The sequence below is a fragment of the Pleurodeles waltl genome, chromosome 2_2, assembly GCF_031143425.1.
Source record: "Pleurodeles waltl isolate 20211129_DDA chromosome 2_2, aPleWal1.hap1.20221129, whole genome shotgun sequence".
Taxonomy (NCBI): domain Eukaryota; kingdom Metazoa; phylum Chordata; class Amphibia; order Caudata; family Salamandridae; genus Pleurodeles; species Pleurodeles waltl.
Genome location: NC_090439.1, coordinates 914653088 through 914672780, shown reverse-complemented (window position 1 = coordinate 914672780; position 19693 = coordinate 914653088). Strand labels below are relative to the sequence as shown.

The window sequence follows — 19693 nt, the reverse complement described above, 5'->3', positions numbered from 1 at the left end:
GTCAAGTTTACCATCTTTTCACCCTGCTATTAAAACATCTTTGTTCTGCAACTAGTCGCACCATAGTTAAGGAGTTTCCTGTCTGAACCTTTACCCTTCTCCACTTTCAGTGCAAAGTCACACTCTGAAGTCTTTAGAAGATCAAATTAGCCTTTCTAAAGAGCAATGCTGTCATTGAAATTACTTGCCATAACAGACCCATTGTAGTTTTGAAATTTCTTTTTATAGCCAGAAATCCTGTAAGAGATAATGGTTTAGTCACTGAATAATAAATAGTGGACTCTTTCATTTGACTGATGTGGAGGGAAAAATGTGTTTTGACTTCTTTTTGCCGAAATACAGTGACATACTTTGTGTAAGGCTAATGCTTTTTCTAAAGAATGTACTATTATGTAGCCAGAGAGAAGCGTACGTGGTGCAACCAAAACATCTACTGGGTCATCACCCCTATTGCGTAGTAGGTGGCAACAGAGGCACAGAGCAGTTTTGTATCTTAGAATGTACTCTTGTTTGCCCCTTTGTCTTCCTGTTACAGATGACTCTTCATGCTTCATTCTTTATGGCTAGTAGTGGACATATAATTGTTTTTTTCTTTCCTAGACATTTCACCTTCCTTTTTTTCCTTCATTAAGTTGGGAGTCTCACATTTTCATCCTGGTATAATCATGAACCTATGTCAACCCTTGCACAAATGAGCTAATGGGCCAGCGGCAGTTCTTGTATATGGCAGAAAAATCAGACCTAACTTACGTGAGCAAAACAAAACCTTTTCTGACCAGCTGAATATCATAGACTTTGTCTTTCTGGGCCCTCTGACCCGTCCATGCTGCTGAGTAGTTTGCTTTAAGTTGTGTCCTGAGGGCAGCAGCAACTGGGATTGCCTCAAAAGTCCAGTTCAAGATTACTTTGTGGGTAACCACCCCAAGCGTTTGTAATTAGAGTTCGAGTGCAGTGCCCAGCACAGCTACCCTGAGTGCAGATGTTGTTAAGGTCTGATATATCGTCATTTGCTTTCCTCTAGCAACGTCCATTGGCCATCTAAGCCTAGTACCTAGCTCCACTTCCGTCCTTTTGCTCAAAGTTTCACTGTAGCCTGAGGTACCTCTCCTAATGCTGTTTCCCCATCCTTCTCATTCCGGCTTGCTAACAGAATGCAGTGTTTGCACTTAACTTTATCAGATTTTTTACATCTCCACCCTACGAACATAATGTCCAACCAAAAATATACATTGAAAGCATTTCAACCCCTCAAAGCTACAGAAAAATATCACCAGATTGAAGTCTCACATTCTGGTTCACTGGAATAAACGTAGGGTAAAACGCTGAGAAGCTGGTGACTGTTAAAGCGTCTGCTTTTCTCGGCCAGTTTTAATATCCCAAGTGGAAAGCATTAGTTCCAGAACAAAATACAGTATTCTGAAAAATCAACTGTGCCTATTCAGTTCTTTCATAGTTGTACCTAAGGTTGATATTTATGGTTTTGTTGAAGAGAAGCAGCCATGCCCAACTTTAGAAGTGAAGTAGTCCTCCACTGACAAGAACTTAGTTTCTTTCATTGAATGTAACCATTTGACTGGGAGCTGTTGGTTACTGTAATGAAGTTTTACAGTAGTAAAATAATTCGATTTTCTGATGGTAACTTTATTTATACCGCTGCCAGTAACTGCCACCTTAAGTCCTCCCACTCTCTCGGCCCTCGAGAAACCTCACCACCCTCTACATTGCATGCTCGAGCCAGAGCACAGGATACCATATATCTTCCCTCTTTAATAAAACTAACAATAAAACAAGATGATACATTGACAAAAAGATATTACACCGGTATACATTAAGAGGAAAGAAACAAAAATACCATTAAACTTAACTCCCAAAAGCTACTAAACACAGTAAAATGAATGAAGCTTAAATGCCATTCCTCACCATTCTCAGTGCCCTATCCATTATGGGCCACTTATTGCGTTGCTTGGTAAACTCTCTAGATAACTTTGATTCTTATACGACTTTGTAGGAGGCTGGACTGGCTTGTAGTGAGTACCAAGGGGTACTTACACCTTGCACCAGGCCCAGGTATCCCTTATTAGTGTAGAGGGGTGTCTAGCAGCTTAGGCTGATAGAAAAGGTAGCTTAGCAGAGCAGCTTAGGCTGAACTAGGAGACGAGTGAAGCTCCTACAGTACCACTAGTGTCATATGCACAATATCTTAAGAAAACACAATACACAGATATATTAAAATAAAGGTACTTTATTTTTATGACAATATGCCAAAGTATCTCAGTGAGTACCCTCAGTATGAGGATAGCAAATATACACAAGATATATGTACATAATACCAAAATATGCAGTAATAGCAATAGAAAACTGTGCAAACAATGTATAGTCACAATAGGATGCAATGGGGGCACATAGGGATAGGGGCAACACAAACTATATACTCTAGAAGTGGAATGCGAACCACGAATGGACCCCAAACCTATGTGACCTTGTAGAGGGTCGCTGGGACTGTAAGAAAACAGTGAGGGTTAGAAAAATAGCCCACCCCAAGACCCTGAAAAGTGGGTGCAAAGTGCACCTAAGTTCCCCAAAGAGCACAGAAGTCGTGATAGGGGAATTCTGCAGGAAAGACCAACACCAGCAATGCAACAACGATGGATTTCCAGACGAGAGTACCTGTGGAACAAGGGGACCAAGTCCAAAAGTCACGATCAAGTCGGGAGTGGGCAGATGCCCAGGAAATGCCAGCTGTGGGTGCAAAGAAGCTGCCACCGGATGGTAGAAGCTGTAGATTCTGCAAGAACGACAAGGGCTAGAAACTTCCCCTTTGGAGGATGGATGTCCCACGTCGTGCAGAAGTGTTTTCCCGCAGAAAGACCGCAAACAAGCCTTGCTAGCTGCAAGGGTCGCGGTTAGGGTTTTTGGATGCTGCTGTGGCCCAGGAGGGACCAGGATGTCACCAATTGCGTGAGGGGACAGAGGGGGCGTCCAGCAAGACAAGGAGCCCACTCAGAAGCAAGCAGCACCCGCAGAAGTGCCGGAACAGGCACTACGAAGTGGAGTGAACGGGAGTTCACCCGACGTTGCACAAGAGGGTCCCACGAAGCCGGAGGACAACTCAGGAGGTCGTGCAATGCAGGTTAGAGTGCCGGGGACCCAGGCTTGGCTGTGCACGAAGGAAATCCTCGGTGAGTGCACAGGAGCCGGAGTAGCTGCAAAACACGCGGTTCCCAGCAATGCAGTCTAGCGTGGGGAGGCAAGGACTTACCTCCACCAAACTTGGACTGAAGAGTCACTGGACTGTGGGAGTCACTTGGACAGAGTTGCTGAGTTCAAGGGACCTCGCTCGTCGTGGTGAGAGGAGACCCAGAGGACCGGTGATGCAGTTCTTTGGTGCCTGCGGTTGCAGGGGGAAGATTCCGTCAACCCACGGAAGATTTCTTCGGAGCTTCTAGTGCAGAGAGGAGGCAGACTACCCCCACAGCATGCACCACCAGGAAAACAGTCGAGAAGGCTGCAGGATCAGCGTTACAATGTCGCAGTAGTCGTCTTTGCTACTTTGTTGCAGTTTTGCAGGCTTCCAGCGCGGTCAGCAGTCGATTCCTTGGCAGAATATGAAGAGAGAGATGCAGAAGAACTCTGATGAACTCTTGCATTCATTATCTAAAGAATTCCCCAAAGCAGAGACCCTAAATAGCCAGAAAAGGAGGTTCGGCTACTTAGGAGAGAGGATAGGCTAGCAACACCTGAAGGAGCCTATCAGAAGGAGTCTCTGACGTCACCTGCTGGCCCTGACCACTCAGAGCAGTCCAGTGTGCTAGCAGCACCTCTGTTTCCAAGATGGCAGAGGTCTGGAGCACACTGGAGGAGCTCTGGGCACCTCCCAGGGGAGGTGCAGGTCGGGAGTGGTCACTCCCCTTTCCTTTGTCCAGTTTCGCGCCAGAGCAGGGCTGGGGGGATCCCTGAACCGGTGTAGACTGGCTTATGCAGAGATGGGCACCATCTGTGCCCATCAAAGCATTTCCAGAGGCTGGGGGAGGCAACTCCTCCCCTGCCTTAACACCTTTTTCCAAAGGGAGAGGGTGTAACACCCTCTCTCTGAGGGAGTCCTTTGTTCTGCCTTCCTGGGCCAAGCCTGGCTGGACCCCAGGAGGGCAGAAACCTGTCTGAGGGGTTGGCAGCAGCAGCAGCTGCAGTGAAACCCCTGAAAAGGCAGTTTGGCAGTACCCGGGTCTGTGCTAGAGACCTGGGGGATCATGGGATTGTCTCCCCAATACCAGGATGGCATTGGGGGGGGGGGGGGCAATTCCATGATCTTAGACATGTTACATGGCCATGTTCGGAGTTACCATTGTGAAGCTACACATAGGTAGTGACCTATGTGTAGTGCACGCGTGTAACGGTGTCCCCGCACTCACAAAGCCTGGGGAATTTGCCCTGAACAATGTGGGAGCACCTTGGCTAGTGCCAGGGTGCCCACACACTAAGTAACTTAGCACCCAACCTTTACTAGGTAAAGGTTAGACATATAGGTGACTTATAAGTTAAGTGCAGTGGTAAATGGCTGTGAAATGACGTGGATGTTATTTCACTCAGGCTGCAGTGGCAGGCCTGTGTAAGAATTGTCAGAGCTCCCTATGGGTGGCAAAAGAAATGCTGCAGCCCATAGGGATCTCCTGGAACCCCAATACCCTGGGTACCTCAGTACCATATACTAGGGAATTATAAGGGTGTCCCAGTTTGCCAATGTAAATTGGTGAGATTGGTCACTAGCCTGTTAGTGGTTATGCTCTCATTTCTTTCCAAATTGTCACTGAGGTTCTGATTAGCAGAGCCTCAGTGAGACAGTTAGTCATAACACAGGTAACACATACAGGGCACACTTATGAGCACTGGGGCCCTGGCTGGCAGGGTCCCAGTGACACATACAACTAAAACAACATATATACAGTGAAATATGGGGGTAACATGCCAGGCAAGATGGTACTTTCCTACAGACTTTATCTTACTGCAGTCTTTATTGACTTCTGGCCCCAATAAACCTTCAGGTAACTTTGCAATTTTTCTAAACATTACTATCAAACAGTTAAACAACAAGTCTTCTAATTCTCTTTACACTTAAGGGGTTGGAAAATTGGGACAACCCTTTTCTCATAAAATGTCCCAACTTAACCCTGAAACAGCCTCCTTCTTGCAAACCATGTCCAACAACTCTTCCCCCTCCTTTCACTCATATTCTCCATGTTATTATCCGACTTATATTTCGGCGCCTAGCCTTGCCTTAATTTCGAACACAAATCTTTTTCACTTTTATTACATTTAGTGAAGTTTCACCAGTGACACGATGAGGTGTAGTTCTGTAAGCCCACTCCAGTATCTTCACAGCAGTTCGCCAATTGCCACCTTCCCCCACCTTGCCAATTGCAAACTTTCCTCAAGAACTTTATTCTATCTCGCTTACACAGCATTATTTGGTGAAAAGTAGGCAGTCATTCTTCAATGACAAATACTAGGGGCCTGATTTAGATTTCGGCAGACGGGTTGCTCCGTCACAACGGTGATGGACATTCTATCCACCAAAATCTAAATCCCATTATATTCTACAAGATTTATATTTTGGTGCACAGGATATCTGTCACCGTTGTGACAGAGTAACCTGTTCCCTGAAATCTAAGTCGGACCCTAAGTTTTCCCAAAAATGCAGTCCTCTCAGTTGAAACCAACTGAACTCTTATCAGTGACCATTTGTGGGAACACCTTCCCTGACAAATTCCCTTCAATAATTCAATAGTGTAGGAAGTTGGCTCTGTATGCACTATTTCAAAGTAAGGAATAGTATGCACAGAGTCCAAGGGTTCCCCTTAGAGGTAAGATAGTGGCAAAAAGAGATAATACTAATGCTCTATTTTGTGGTAGTGTGGTCGAGCAGTAGGCTTATCAAAGAGTAGTGTTAAGCATTTGTTGTACACCCACAGGCAATAAATGAGGAACACACACTCGGAGACAATTCCAGGCCAATAGGTTTTTGTATATAAAAATATATTTTCTTAGTTCATTTTAAGAACCACAGGTTCAAATTTTACATGTAATACTTTGAATGAAAGGTATTGCAGGTAGGTACTTTAGGAACTTTGAATAATCACAATAGCATATATACTTTTCAAATAAATCACATATAGCTATTTTAAAACTAGACAGTGCAATTTTCACAGTTCCTAGGGGGAGTAAGAGTTTGTTAGTTCTTGCAGGTAAGTAAACCACCTACGGGGTTCAGGTTTGGGTCCAAGGTAGCCCACCGTTGGGGGTTCAGAGCAACCCCAAAGTTACCACACCAGCAGCTCAGGGCCGGTCAGGTACAGAGTTCAAAGTGGTGCCCAAAACACATAGGCTTCAATGGAGAAGGGGGTGCCCCGGTTCCAGTCTGCCAGCAGGTAAGTACCCGCGTCTTCGGAGGGCAGACCAGGGGGGTTTTGTAGGGCACCGGGGGGGACACAAGTTAGCACAGAAAGTACACCCTCAGCAGCACGGGGCGGCCGGGTGCAGTGTGCAAACACGCGTCAGATTTGTCGTTGAAATCAATGGGAGACCAAGGGGTCTCTTCAGCGATGCAGGCATGGGGGGGGGGGTCTCCTCTGGGTAGCCACCACCTGGGCAAGGGAGAGGGCCTCCTGGGGGTCACTCCTGCACTGGAGTTCCGATCCTTCAGGTCCTGGGGGCTGCGGGTGCAGAGTCTTTTCCAGACGTCGGGATCTGGGAGTCGGGCAGTCGCAGTCAGGGGGAGCCTCGGGATTCCCTCTGCAGGCGTCGCTGTGGGGGTTCAGCGGGGCAACTCTGGGTACTCAGTCTCGTAGTCGCCGGGGAGTCTTCCCTGAAGTGTTGTTCCTCCACAAGTTGAGCCAGGGGCGTCGGGTGCAGAGTAGCAAGTCTCACGCTTCCGGCGGGAAACGCAGTTGTTTTAAAGTTGCTCCTTTTGGAAACAAAGTTGCAGTCTTGGGTGAACAGAGCCGCTGTCCTCGGGAGTTTTTGGTCCTTCTAGAGCAGGGCAGTCCTCTGAGGATTCAGAGGTCGCTGGTCCCTGGGGAAAGCGTCGCTGGAGCAGTGTCTTTAGAAGGGAGGGAGACAGGCCGGTAGAGCTGGGGCCAAAGCAGTTGGTGTCTCCTTCTTCTCTGCAGGGTTTTTCAGCTTAGCAGTCCTCTTCTTCTTAGGTTGCAGGAATCTGAGTTCCTAGGTTCAGGGGAGCCCTTAAATACTAAATTTAAGGGCGTGTTTATGTCTGGGGGGTGCCAATGGCTACTAGCCCTGAGGGTGGGTACACCCTCTTTGTGCCTCCTCCCAAGGGGAGGGGGTCAAATTCCTATCCCTATTGAGGGAATCCTCCATCTGCAAGATGGAGGATTTCTAAAAGTCAGAGTCACCTCAGCTCAGGACACCTTAGGGGCTGTCCTGACTGGCCAGTGACTCCTCCTTGTTTTTCTCATTATCTCCTCCGGCCTTGTCGCCAAAAGTGGGGCCGTGGCCGGAGGGGGCGGGCAACTCCACTAGCTGGAGTGCCCTGTGGTGCTGTAACAAAGGGGGTGAGCCTTTGAGGCTAGCCACCAGGTGTTACAGCTCCTGCAAGAGGGAGGTGATAAGCATCTCCACCCAGTACAGGCTTTGTTACTAGCCACAGAGTGACAAAGGCACTCTCCCCATGTGGCCAGCAACAGGTCTCGAGTGTGGCAGGCTGCTAAAACCAGTCAGCCTACACGGGTAGATGGTTAAGGTTTCAGGGGGCACCTCTAAGGTGCCCTCTGGGGTGTATGTTACAATAAAATGTACACTGGCATCAGTGTGCATTTATTGTGCTGAGAAGTTTGATACCAAACTTCCCAGTCTTCAGTGTAGCCATTATGGTGCTGTGGAGTTCGTGTATGACAGACTCCCAGACCATATACTCTTATGGCTACCCTGCACTTACAATGTCTAAGGTTTTGCTTAGACACTGTAGGGGCACAGTGCTCATGCACTTGTGCCCTCACCTATGGTATAGTGCACCCTGCCTTAGGGCTGTAAGGCCTGCTAGAGGGGTGACTTATCTATACTGCATAGGCAGTGTGAGGTTGGCATGGCACCCTGAGGGGAGTGCCATGTCGACTTACTTGTTTTGTCCTCACCAGCACACACAAGCTGGCAAGCAGTGTGTCTGTGCTGAGGGGTCCCCAGGGTGGCATAAGATATGCTGCAGCCCTTAGAGACCTTCCCTGGCATCAGGGCCCTTGGTACCAGGGGTACCAGTTACAAGGGACTTACCTGGATGCCAGGGTGTGCCAATTGTGTAAACAAAAGTACAGGTTAGGGAAAGAACACTGGTGCTGGGGCCTGGTTAGCAGGCCTCAGCACACTTTCAAATCAAAACTTAGCATCAGCAAAGGCAAAAAGTCAGGGGGTAACCATGCCAAGGAGGCATTTCCTTACAAATAGCATTCTTAGTTTCCACATGTTTTGCGAACATGACCTCCAGCCATCGCAAAAACAAACCTAACACTTCTAAGACAAACATAGATCCTGAACCCAGTGTGGCAAAGGGCCCCGTGATACCTAAAGCAACTATTGTCTAAGGACCATTCCCCTTATCAGTGGCTTGTGAAGGGTAAGCCATCACCTTCTGAGACTTGTCTCCAAGTACAGCTGATGCATTGTCTCACCATTCGCTTCACGTCACAGTCAAGATGTGGCCACCAGCTATAGAGCACCAGCACCCACGTTGCTCCCACTTAGCCCGCGTTCCACCTACTCTCTCTCTGCTCTTGACCACTTCACCATCCTTCACATTCTGTGTTTCAGCGAGAACTTGGGATACCACACTAAGCCTATTCCGAAAGCTGTAAATATATTCTTATGTGTTCGTTGGTTGGCTGAATTTCATGGTATGTGTTTTGGAGCAAAAGTTTGTGTTAATCATCTGAGTAGTGTGAAGGATGTGTTGCAATTTAGTGACCTGTTAGCATTTGATAAAGATAGGTTGCTAATCCTGCTATTTTACTTTCATGCACTGGTTCCTCTGTCTAAACAAAATGAGGAATTTAAAGGTTAACTATTTTGCTCACCGTTGGTATAATAACAAAACCATACTTTACTCATTGAATGGGACGTTGCTAGAGCAGGGTAATAATAACTGTTGTCCTAATACGCAAGGGCCTAGTTTTTAATAGTGCAGTATTTTGATTTGCTAGTTAAAGTATTATCAACCTAATTGGAATGTGAAGCACTGTACTGTTGAATGCAGGGGTCCAGCAGTTACTTCCTGGAATTAACAGAGTTGAAAGATTAGGGACCGTTTAAAGAAAAAAAAAAAGTTGCAATACTAGCTGGAAAGTTAAAAGGATGCTTTTGGGCACCATTTGCAGTTTACATCCAGCTACTGAATAATTATAAAGTACACATTCTAAGAATGGGGAAAAATGTATTTATCAAAAGGTTTTTGGAAGGATTACACAAACATCACGACTATTTTTCTTTCCAGTGGCACCCACTCTCGTACAGCACTAGTACCATTCTCCAAGTCATCGTCTAAAGCATTATCACGCTTGCCAGCAAGTGCTTTCCTTTGCTTAAGGAGGTTCTAGAGATCTTTTAACATTGTACCTCACTTTTTAATTGTGGAGATTGCTACAGGTAAACCTCCAGGCCTCTTTCTTGGTGGTAGGGCGATGGAAAGGGATTACCCCTCGGGCCCTGCCTATTTAAATTGAATGTCACAGATCCATATCCACCGTTCACTCGCAGGAAAAAAACCTAGGCGCCACAGCATTGAGGTCTCTAGGTACGTTAAACAAAATAAAAATAGTTTTTGACCCAGAACAATCAATTTGGATTCCGAGCCCATCCTCCGCTAGTTAGCCTTCTTCCTGAATAACCGATCACTCATTCTACCCTCATCTCACCCTCACACCTGCTGTGACCCTTTTACATCAATGCAGGAATCTCCAAAGGATCCACCACCTCTGCCTTTTCAATTGATATCTTAGGCATTTGCTGGATCTCTCATCCTTCAAACTCTGCTGCTACAACAATGCAGATGACACCTCATTAAAATCTATGACCAAGCTCAGTGACTTAGATTCCTGTATTGTTGGCCAAAGTACCTAAATAATAGATGATGTGTGCAATCAAATTAAGTTCAAACTACACAATAAAAACTAATATACTATCCTTTGGTCTGTGACCATCCACCACCTGTCCACTAACTAGACAAAAGATCTTGGCCCACCTCTTAAACTATCACTCCCAAGTGGGTGAATCCAGGCCTGATCATGGATTCAAACCTCTCCTGGGTAATGCAAGTAAAACAATAAAAAAAAAAAAAAGATGCTATTTTGTGATGAAAAGCTTACAACAAAATTTCTCTTGTTTGGGATTACATAGACACCATCAGCCAACTACTCTCCGGGCTGAACTACATCAATTATAGCTAAGAAGATCTTGCATAAGAGATGCTGCAGAGAATCTAGAATGCAGCTACAAGCCAAATACTTAATCTGTCCAGGGGTATCTCCAGCTCTTCTGTGTCTACACACAGCGCCTTAACAAAGGGTGTAGGTAATTTCAGCATCCATCAATCACAACTCCAGTTCCTTCAGCAAAAAGTCTGTATGCAAATACCCACCATGTTGAACTAGGCTGGCTACACTTTTATCTGCCCCTTCCTTAAACACCTCTTGTACTGGAGGAAAATGATTGAGGAAAATTCTCAGTCCAAATTGACAAGATATAGAACTATATACTGGTAAAACTTTTACATGCCTAGTGCAAAGCATCCGTTCTCACATTATTATTCAACACTTCATGATGTATTCCCAATGGGCTACACATTTTGGATGAAGTGTGCAGGCTAGGCACAAGCTGTGGAGATCAAATGCTTAGATAGCTGCTTTACGCATTTTCAAAGTGGCATAAGGGTGGGGGTTGAGAGGAGCAGGATCTACGTTTTCTATAATTTTTACTATTGTAGTGTTTGACTACCTTTTCAGGCCATTTTTTGGTTTGGCTGGACTGTGCAGTTGTCTGCTTAAAGTGTGTTTTTTTTTTTTTTTTTTTTTTTTTTTTTTTTTACCATTTCTTTAAAACATACATGGAGTTGACTTTGGTTCAGCGTTTTCTCTCTATGTAGTTTATTCTACTGGAATTGAAATGCACAAAACTATTTCTCATATTAAAGGCATCCCCATCTCACACTTTATCGCATTCATTTAGTTATAACTTCTGTGCATTTGAAACAGAATGCAGTCCTTTTTTGCCACTTTTTCCCAGCAGCAACACAGCCAGTAGGGCAGGCTTTAGTGTGATTAACGGCATTTGTGCATGCAATGCATATAACCAGTATTTATAAACGCATGTGTTTACAAGAGTCGGCAAATTAAAGTCTAAGATAATGTCTTTGCTAAGGCCTGTCACGTGTGCTGTTGAATAGCCTTTTGTTTTTTATTTTAAAGTTGTACTTGACTCTCCTAGAAGCAAACGGTTATTTTGTGGCTTCAGGGTAACTGACAGACATCTAAAATACTATACTTTCTGATAAAATTGTTATACCTCCCATGGTCCCATACCCTACCACACCCTATTTGATGGGTTGCAGTTGAAATGCGTTTTTGCATCAATTTAACAGCCTAGAATGAGAACATGCTTAATTTTGAAAAGAGCTTAATACAGCAGTCTCTTGTTGTAGAAATTCTCATGCAGTGCACGACACCCACAGCACCTTTGGAGCTTTGAAGCATCTTTGTTGCAAGTAGCCATCCTTCATCTTTGTATGATCACTGCAAGTAAATGTTCTTGATTAGTAAAAGTTAGAAAAAAAAAATAAAGTGCATTTTTACTTTGTGTAGTTTTCCAAATTGTCACTTCTCCATTCAACTGGTTTTCACCTGGGGTGACTAATTGTATGATAGCATAATACATTATAAGGCAGCTCTGCGTGTATTCCTTTTTTTAAATTGTTTTTTTAATTGTTTTTTTCCCTCCAGATTTACGATGAAATGGAATTACTTCAAGGGAAGTTGGAACTCCTTAGTGATACTAATATGGTTGACTTTGCTATGGACGTCTACAAACACCTTTACCCAGATAAAGAAATTCCTCAAGGTAAATTTGACAAATGACTACGTTTGATAAACTGCCCATCTAGTTTTCCTTTCTTTATTTTTGTTCCTAGTGTTCTTTACATAATCTTTGACCCTCGCTATCTTCCACCCTAATACATGCATCACACTTCTATACTCTTCCATACATACTTTTCCATAGTTTCTGCCTCACCCATGTAATAACATTACAGTAAAAAACATTGTTGAACACTAAAATGTGTAACAAGAAAGATTGACAAAAATAGTCTGAATGATTTAAAAATCTTTTTTCTTTTTTATCTGGTAAAACTGCAAATCCCCTGGTACCGTTATTAACCTTACAGTAACATCCATCACCTCTGCATCCTTATAGACCGCTAATCATCTTATGCAGGACTATTAATCGGGCTTCTGATCCTGCAGCCTTACAGATCATAGATGACGTCTAGCCAAATTTTTCATAGCTTCTGTCGTAAGTGGTGATTTTGTGTAGAATTTAGCCTAGGTGTGAGGCATGTTAAGGCCTCTACATGGACCCAGGCTAAAGTAAGTGTAGAGTGTGGGGCCACAGTATTGAACCTTCCCTCTTTCTTTTTCACCACAAAATGTCTTTGGACATGTATTTTCTGTAGATGTATGGTTTTTCCACCTGTAGCTTCTTCACACTTTCTAATACCAGGGCCTATAGTTTATGCAATCAAATTCGCGAAAAGACAGTTACTCCAGTCTTTACGTGCAGTTCCCAGTCACCTTCCTGATCAGCATGTCCCAAGTTTTTCACTAATGCTATCATGCGTAAAACATTTCCCCAGTACTTGCAAAGTTCAGATTTTGTTTTTCTCGCATTCTTTGACAAACTCGGTTTTCTGATACTGAACTGAGTGTATTGAAGCTTGCTTGGCTTTGCCTTATGTCTTTTGAATGAAGTACATCCTGTGCCTTGTTTGTTCCAGAAAGCATTCCAACGCAGTGTTTCTGTAGCCTCAGATATGATGACCATACCTTGCAACGAATGAACATAATGTGTTCAGCTCAATACTGACTGGACACTTGCCTCCCAATATTTTAGTCTCAATAAGTGCATCGTCTATGCCACATCCACTGATAACTTCCTGCATACCGCAACACAACTTTTGTCGTGGAAAACACCCCTTTATCATTGGATAAAGATGATCAAATTCTACGGGATTGCTAATAAAAATGTCCGCTACAATATGGAAAAGACCTTCATTGTAGAAAACTGGCAGGATAGGCTGGTCTTCAAGCTGAGCACCCACATTTTGGAAAGTTTTTTAGAGCTGTGTATACTGTTAGGTAGTTTGTGACTGGCGATGGTATTACTACCAAATGTTCTTCAGTGGGGCGGTGTTCTGGGAGATCACAACATTAATTTCAGCCACAGAGGAACTGGCTTTTCTTCTTCCTAATAAGCGATATGTTCAGTTTTTACTGCATAGTGTGATCTTATTTTGACAGCAAGAACTTCAGGAGTCATCTCAGCTGAGGACCCCATAATTGGCTCATTCTTTTTGTTAGACTGACAAAAACAAATTCTGTTATTGTACATTCTCAATACAGTTTCATCAATGTTGACCATATTTCTCTGATCTCACTGTGTGTGAACCAGTAGCCAACACTTGAGTGAATTTAAAACTTCATTTGCTGTTTCAAAGAGTGCAAACTTAATTGAAGGCTGGCGGTTATGCTGCTGCTGGGAGCTCTTTGTACATAAATATTTTGCATGTATGCTCACATGCAGTTTGGATGGCTGGGCATACAAATCCGCTGAAAATACATTCACCTCGCTGTTTAGATGAGATACTCGGCTGAAAATTTCATCTTGGAAAAAAGTAGCTGTAGATGAAAACATGTTTGCCTTTTGAGGCTCACACACTCTGTACTTTGTTCTTTTGTCATTCCCTTAGGCCCTTATTCTGGCTAAACCACAGATAACACATTGAAGATCATCTGCTTTCTGATCAGTTGTTAGAGGTGGACGAGGGGTGGCCATCGATCTTCTAAGTGAATCAGCACTGGATTTGGAGGTTTTTGCTTTCTAAGAAGTCTCAGATTCTTGTTGTGATTCACTGGTTTCTGCAATTTTTTATTTTTTTTACTATCTTTTTCCAGACTTTTTTCCGTTCTATACGACTTGTAGCACTTGTTACAGTGATCAAATATTTGATCCTCTTCACCCATCAGTTTAATTATTTTGTGAACTTCGTCTTGCTGTATCTCGAACTCTCTTCTGTCCAGCCACAGTTGGTTAGATTTTCTTTATGATTAGTTTGGCATATGACCTATTTTTCTTGGTTGAAGGAGTCGTCAAATTTTGTAGTTAGCAACACCGTCGGGAGGTAAAGATCCCCTGCTATCACCTTCTTCTCTCATGTTTACGAATTTGAATCAACGGAAAACCTGAAACGAAAACCATATTAAATCACCAATATGATGGCTAAAAAACATCATTATAGAGCCGCCATTTTGGCACATGGCGGAAGGGTTGCTCTGAGGAGGTATTTTCTCTCTATAAGACTACTTGACCCCCAAAACCTATGTTTTGACCCCAAAATGAAGTACATAGGTCTCATGGTTCCTAAAATATTACATCATCACTGCAGCACATCGGCCATTTTTAAAAATGGCATCCAGAAAAATTACTTCTCTAATGAATAAAAAATAAAAATCTTTTTTTAAATTTTTTATGGAGGTATATCAAGGGGCCAGGACTAGATGTAAACTGAGTCGCTCCTAATGCCCCAACTGCAACGTATATCCACTTTGCTGATTCAGATATGCCATTTGAAAAACACATTTTTTATATATATATAATATATAGCTTACACCTCTGGAGGCAGATGATTATTCGGAGTGTGCTAGCATCTTGTATCCCTATCTATCTAGTGCCTTGCAATGATTGCTTTTCAGGTGGGTTTCCTGCAGCACCACAATGTCTGAGGCCCATCTTTTGAGATACCATCCCTCTTTTAATCCTACTACCCAAATCATTGCCATTCTAGTATAGCACTCTTTGTGGTTTCCCATTTGATATTTCAGGTTTGCATCTTTGGATCTTGCAGCTGTCTCAGCATTAAATTCCCCATTTTAAAAACTGTGGTGCAGGCCAGTGGATGCACCACCACACCTAGCCCACAGCAAAGTTTGGTGACTATATATTGGAAAACAAAGTGTCAGTCACCTTGCCAGTTGTGCATCGCTGAAGGGTGGCCTGGTCAATGCCTTTCACGTGTGTTCATTATCAAGCAGCCCCCATAGTTTTCTGTTATATTAGAACCCTGTCATCAAAGACCTATTGTGTAAAGAAATAGCTCCCTGTTGCAGTTACCCCCCACTTTTTGCCTGATACTGATGCTGACTTGACTGAGAAGTGTGCTTGGACCCTGCTAACCAGGCCCCAGCACCAGTGTTCTTTCACCTAAAATGTACCATTGTCTCCACAATTGGCACAACCCTGGCACCCAGGTAAGTCCCTTGTAACTGGTACTCCTGGTACCAAGGGCCCTGATGTCAGGGAAGGTCTCTAAGGGCTGCAGCATGACTTATGCCACTCTAGGGACCCCTCACTCAGCACAGACACACTGCTTGCCAGCTTGTGTGTGCTGGTGGGGAGAAAATGACTAAGTCGACATGGCACCCCCCTCAGGGTGCCATGCCAACCTCACACTGCCTGTGGCATAGGTAAGTCACCCCTCTAGCAGGCCTTACAGCCCTAAGGCAGGGTGCACTATACCACAGGTGAGGGCATATGTGCATGAGCACTATGCCCCTACAGTGTCTAAGCAAAACCTTAGACATTGTAAGTGCAGGGTAGCCATAAGAGTATATGGTCTGGGAGTCTGTCAAAAACCAACTCCACAGCTCCATAATGGCTACACTGAATACTGGGAAGTTTAGTATCAAACTTCTCAGAATAATAAACCCACACTGATGCCAGTGTTGGATTTATTAAAAAATGCACACAGAGGGCATCTTAGAGATGCCCCCTGTATTTTACCCAATTGTTCAGTGCAGGACTGACTGGTCTCTGCCAGCCTGCTGCTGAGACGAGTTTCTGACCCCATGCGGTGAGAGCCTTTGTGCTCTCTGAGGACAGAAACAAAGCCTGCTCTGGGTGGAGGTGCTTCACACCTCCCCCCTGCAGGAACTGTAACACCTAGCAGTGAGCTTCAAAGGCTCAAGCTTCGTGTTACAATGCCCCAGGGCACTCCAGCTAGTGGAGATGCCCGCCCCCTGGACACAGCCCCCACTTTTGGCGGCAAGTCCAGGAGAGATAATGAGAAAAACAAGGAGGAGTCACTGGCCAGTCAGGACAGCCCCTAAGGTGTCCTGAGCTGAGGTGACTCTGACTTTTAGAAATCCTCCATCTTGTAGAAAGAGGATTCCCCCAATAGGAATAGGGATGTGCCCCCCTCCCCTCAGGGAGGAGGCACAAAGAGGGTGTACCCACCCTCAAGGACAGTAGCCATTGGCTACTGCCCTCCCAGACCTAAACACACCCCTAAATTCAGTATTTAGTGGCTCCCCAGAACCAAGGAACTCAGATTCCTGCAACTTACAGAAGAAGTGGACTGCTGAGCTGAAAACCCCTGCAAAAGAAGACACCAACTGCTTTGGCCCCAGTCCTACCGGCCTGTCTCCTGCCTTCTAAAGAAACCTGCTCCAGCGACGCTTTCTCCAGGACCAGCGACCTCTGAATCCTCAGAGGACTGCCCTGCTTCCAAGAGACCAAGAAACTCCAGAGAACAGCGTCCCTGTTCAACAAAGACTACAACTTTGTATCCAGAGGAGCAGATTTAAAGACCCCTGCAATCCCCGCAATAAGCGTGAGACTTGCAACACTGCACCCGGCGACCCCGACTCGACTGGTGGAGAAACAACACCTCAGGGAGGACCCTCCGGCGACTCGGAGTAACCAAAGTTGTCCCCCCAGAGCCCCCACAGCGACGCCTGCAGAGGGAATCCCGAGGCTCCCCCTGACAGCGACTGCCTGACTCTAAAATCCCAACAGCTGTAAAAGACCCTGCACCCGCGGCCCCCAGCACCAGAAGGATCGGAACTTCAGTGCAGGAGTGACCCCCAGGAGGCTCTCTCCCTTGCCTAGGTGGTGGCTACCCCGAGGAGGGCCCCCCCCCCCACCCCCCCCTTGCCTGCCTGCACCGCTGAAGAGACCCCTTGGTCTCCCATTGAATCCTATTGCGAACCAGACGCTTGTTTGCACACTGCACCCGGCCGCCCCCGTGCTGCTGAGGGTGTACTTTTTGTGTGAGCTTGTCACCCCCCCCCCCCCCCCCCCCCCCCAGTGCCCTACAAAACCCCCCCTGGTCTGCCCTCCGAAGACGCGGGTACTTACCTGCTTGCAGACTGGAACCGGGGCACCCCCTTCTCTCCTTTGAAGCCTATGCGTTTTGGGCACCACTTTGAACTCTGCACCTGACCGGCCCTGAGCTGCTGGTGTGGTGACTTTGGGGTTGCTCTGAACCCCCAACAGTGGGCTACCTTGGACCCCAATTTGAACCCCGTAGGTGGTTTACTTACCTGCAATAACTAACAATACTTTACCTCCCCCAGGAACTGTGAAAATTGCACTGTGTTCACTTTTAAAACAGCTTATTGTGTTTTATGTAAAAAGTATATATGCTATTGTAATTATTCAAAGTTCCTAAAGTACTTACCTGCAATACCTTTCAAATGAGATATTACATGTAGAATTTGAACCTGTGGTTCTTAAAATAAACTAAGAAAAGATATTTTTCTATAACAAAACCTATTGGCCTGTATTTGTCTCTGAGTGTGTGTTCCTCATTTATTGCCTGTGTGTATGTACAACAAATGCTTAACACTACTCCTTTGATAAGCATACTGCTCGACCACACTACCACAAAATAGAGCATTAGTATTATCTCTTTTTGCCACTATCTTACCTCTAAGGGGAACCCTTGGACTCTGTGCATACTATTCCTTACTTTGAAATAGTGCATACAGAGCCAACTTCCTACATTTGTTACCGTCTTCCTCAAAAGGTCCCCATCAGTTGGTTAAGTACATTTTGTTGGCAGTACGGGTCCAGGCCCTTTATTTGCACCCTCCCCAGTTCCTCACAGTTCCTAGGTACGATTCTTCGACCTCAGGCCATCATCTCGGACTTTAATAGCCCTTTTTCCAATAGATCTATCCACGTGCATCTGTTCGGGCCTCCCCGAAAAGCTTGTTTTGACTTGGCCCCTCAGTTGTATCCTTTGTTGTGCCTGGCAGGGCACCAGCCCTCCAGCCAATCCCATGCCTCATCTGGTGTTCTGAAATGCCATTTTTGCCCAAAGCCAGTATCTAAACTTCGCAGGAAACAGCATCATTTATTTTGAGCTCTCTAGCTTGGAGTGCTTTCTTAACATCTTCAAAGATGAACATTTTGTTTCTTTAATTTAAAGTCTGGAAAAAAACCTAATTGTGGTGTCTTCGTGCTGTTTGGCCCTGCCTATTTCCAAGGACAAGCCACAGGCCTTTTCTCAATATCTCAAGGGCTTCTTCCCAGGTTTTCCTTGGTCACGCTGGAAACATCCCAATGTCTTTTTTTCATCTCCCTTTCGGGACTGTGCCCCAGCTGATGTGCTGTACCATCACAGCAGGCTGAGGAAGGTGCTCCCATGGAAGGTTCTCCACCTCCGTAGTCCAGGGTGCGGCCTTAGCTCTCTCACATTGCCTCTTTTCAGCGCATTGGCTGGACACAGCACCATCGCAGCTTGACCTTTGGGTGCCACATGCGGTTCTAGGCTGCAGTCTCCTCTGGTGGGTTTTCAGTTTTATTCATGTAGGATTTAAACTCTGGAGATTTTGTTAAGCCCCTCACCAGCATCTGGTGTCTCGATCCCATTAGGGATCAGATGACTGTACCCCCTTCCTCCCACTTCTTCCAACTTTGATGTTTTAATGATAGCACTTGGCAGCCCCTGTGCTTATCCCTCCTTGTGTTTGCCTTTCACAAAAATCATGTGTGTGGAACTAACCTCCTTCCCTCAACCCCAAAGAAAAAATCGTGAAATACAATCCTTTTCGATTTGTAAGGTTTTTCTCCAAAACTAAGTTGGTCAGTGGAGGGCCGTGTTAGCAAAATCAAAATTCAAGGCGTAATATTTAAAAATATATTAATTATGCTGCTGTTTATAGACCAAAAAGTAAATAGAGTTGCCTAAGTGCTATGCGCGCCTTCGACCTGGTGATTTTAGTCATTAAGATGCATAATAAAAGCTGCAGCAGCATTGGTGCGATGTTGGTTATTGTGTAAAGAATCAATTTAGCTTGTGAGCAGGGAAAGTATTTTTTTTTTTTTTTTTCCATTAATTACATTTGATTGTGTTGAACTTTTTTTTTTTTTTTTTTTTTTTTTTTTTTTTGCTTTAGCTTTACGAGAAAAGAGAACCACAGTTGTTGCACAACTGAAGCAACTTCAGTCTGAAACGGAGCCCATAGTAAAGATGTTTGAAGATCCAGAAACAACCAGACAAATGCAGTCTACAAGGTAATGAAGTCATACATTCTGTTTCACGCTATTCGTTGTTCACCCATGCTTTCATCCGTCAGTGCCTATG

General features: G+C 44.9%; 1 protein-coding gene across 1 annotated transcript in view; it reads left to right on the top strand.

The window, feature by feature from the left end:
• EIF3E (eukaryotic translation initiation factor 3 subunit E) overlaps positions 1-19693 on the top strand; it is a 314034-nt gene that overhangs the window by 40916 nt on the left and 253425 nt on the right. Inside the window, exons 2-3 of the mRNA XM_069220621.1 lie at positions 11994-12111; positions 19506-19623. Of these exons, the coding sequence (XP_069076722.1) occupies positions 11994-12111; positions 19506-19623 (236 nt within the window). The remainder of the gene's footprint in view (positions 1-11993; positions 12112-19505; positions 19624-19693) is intronic.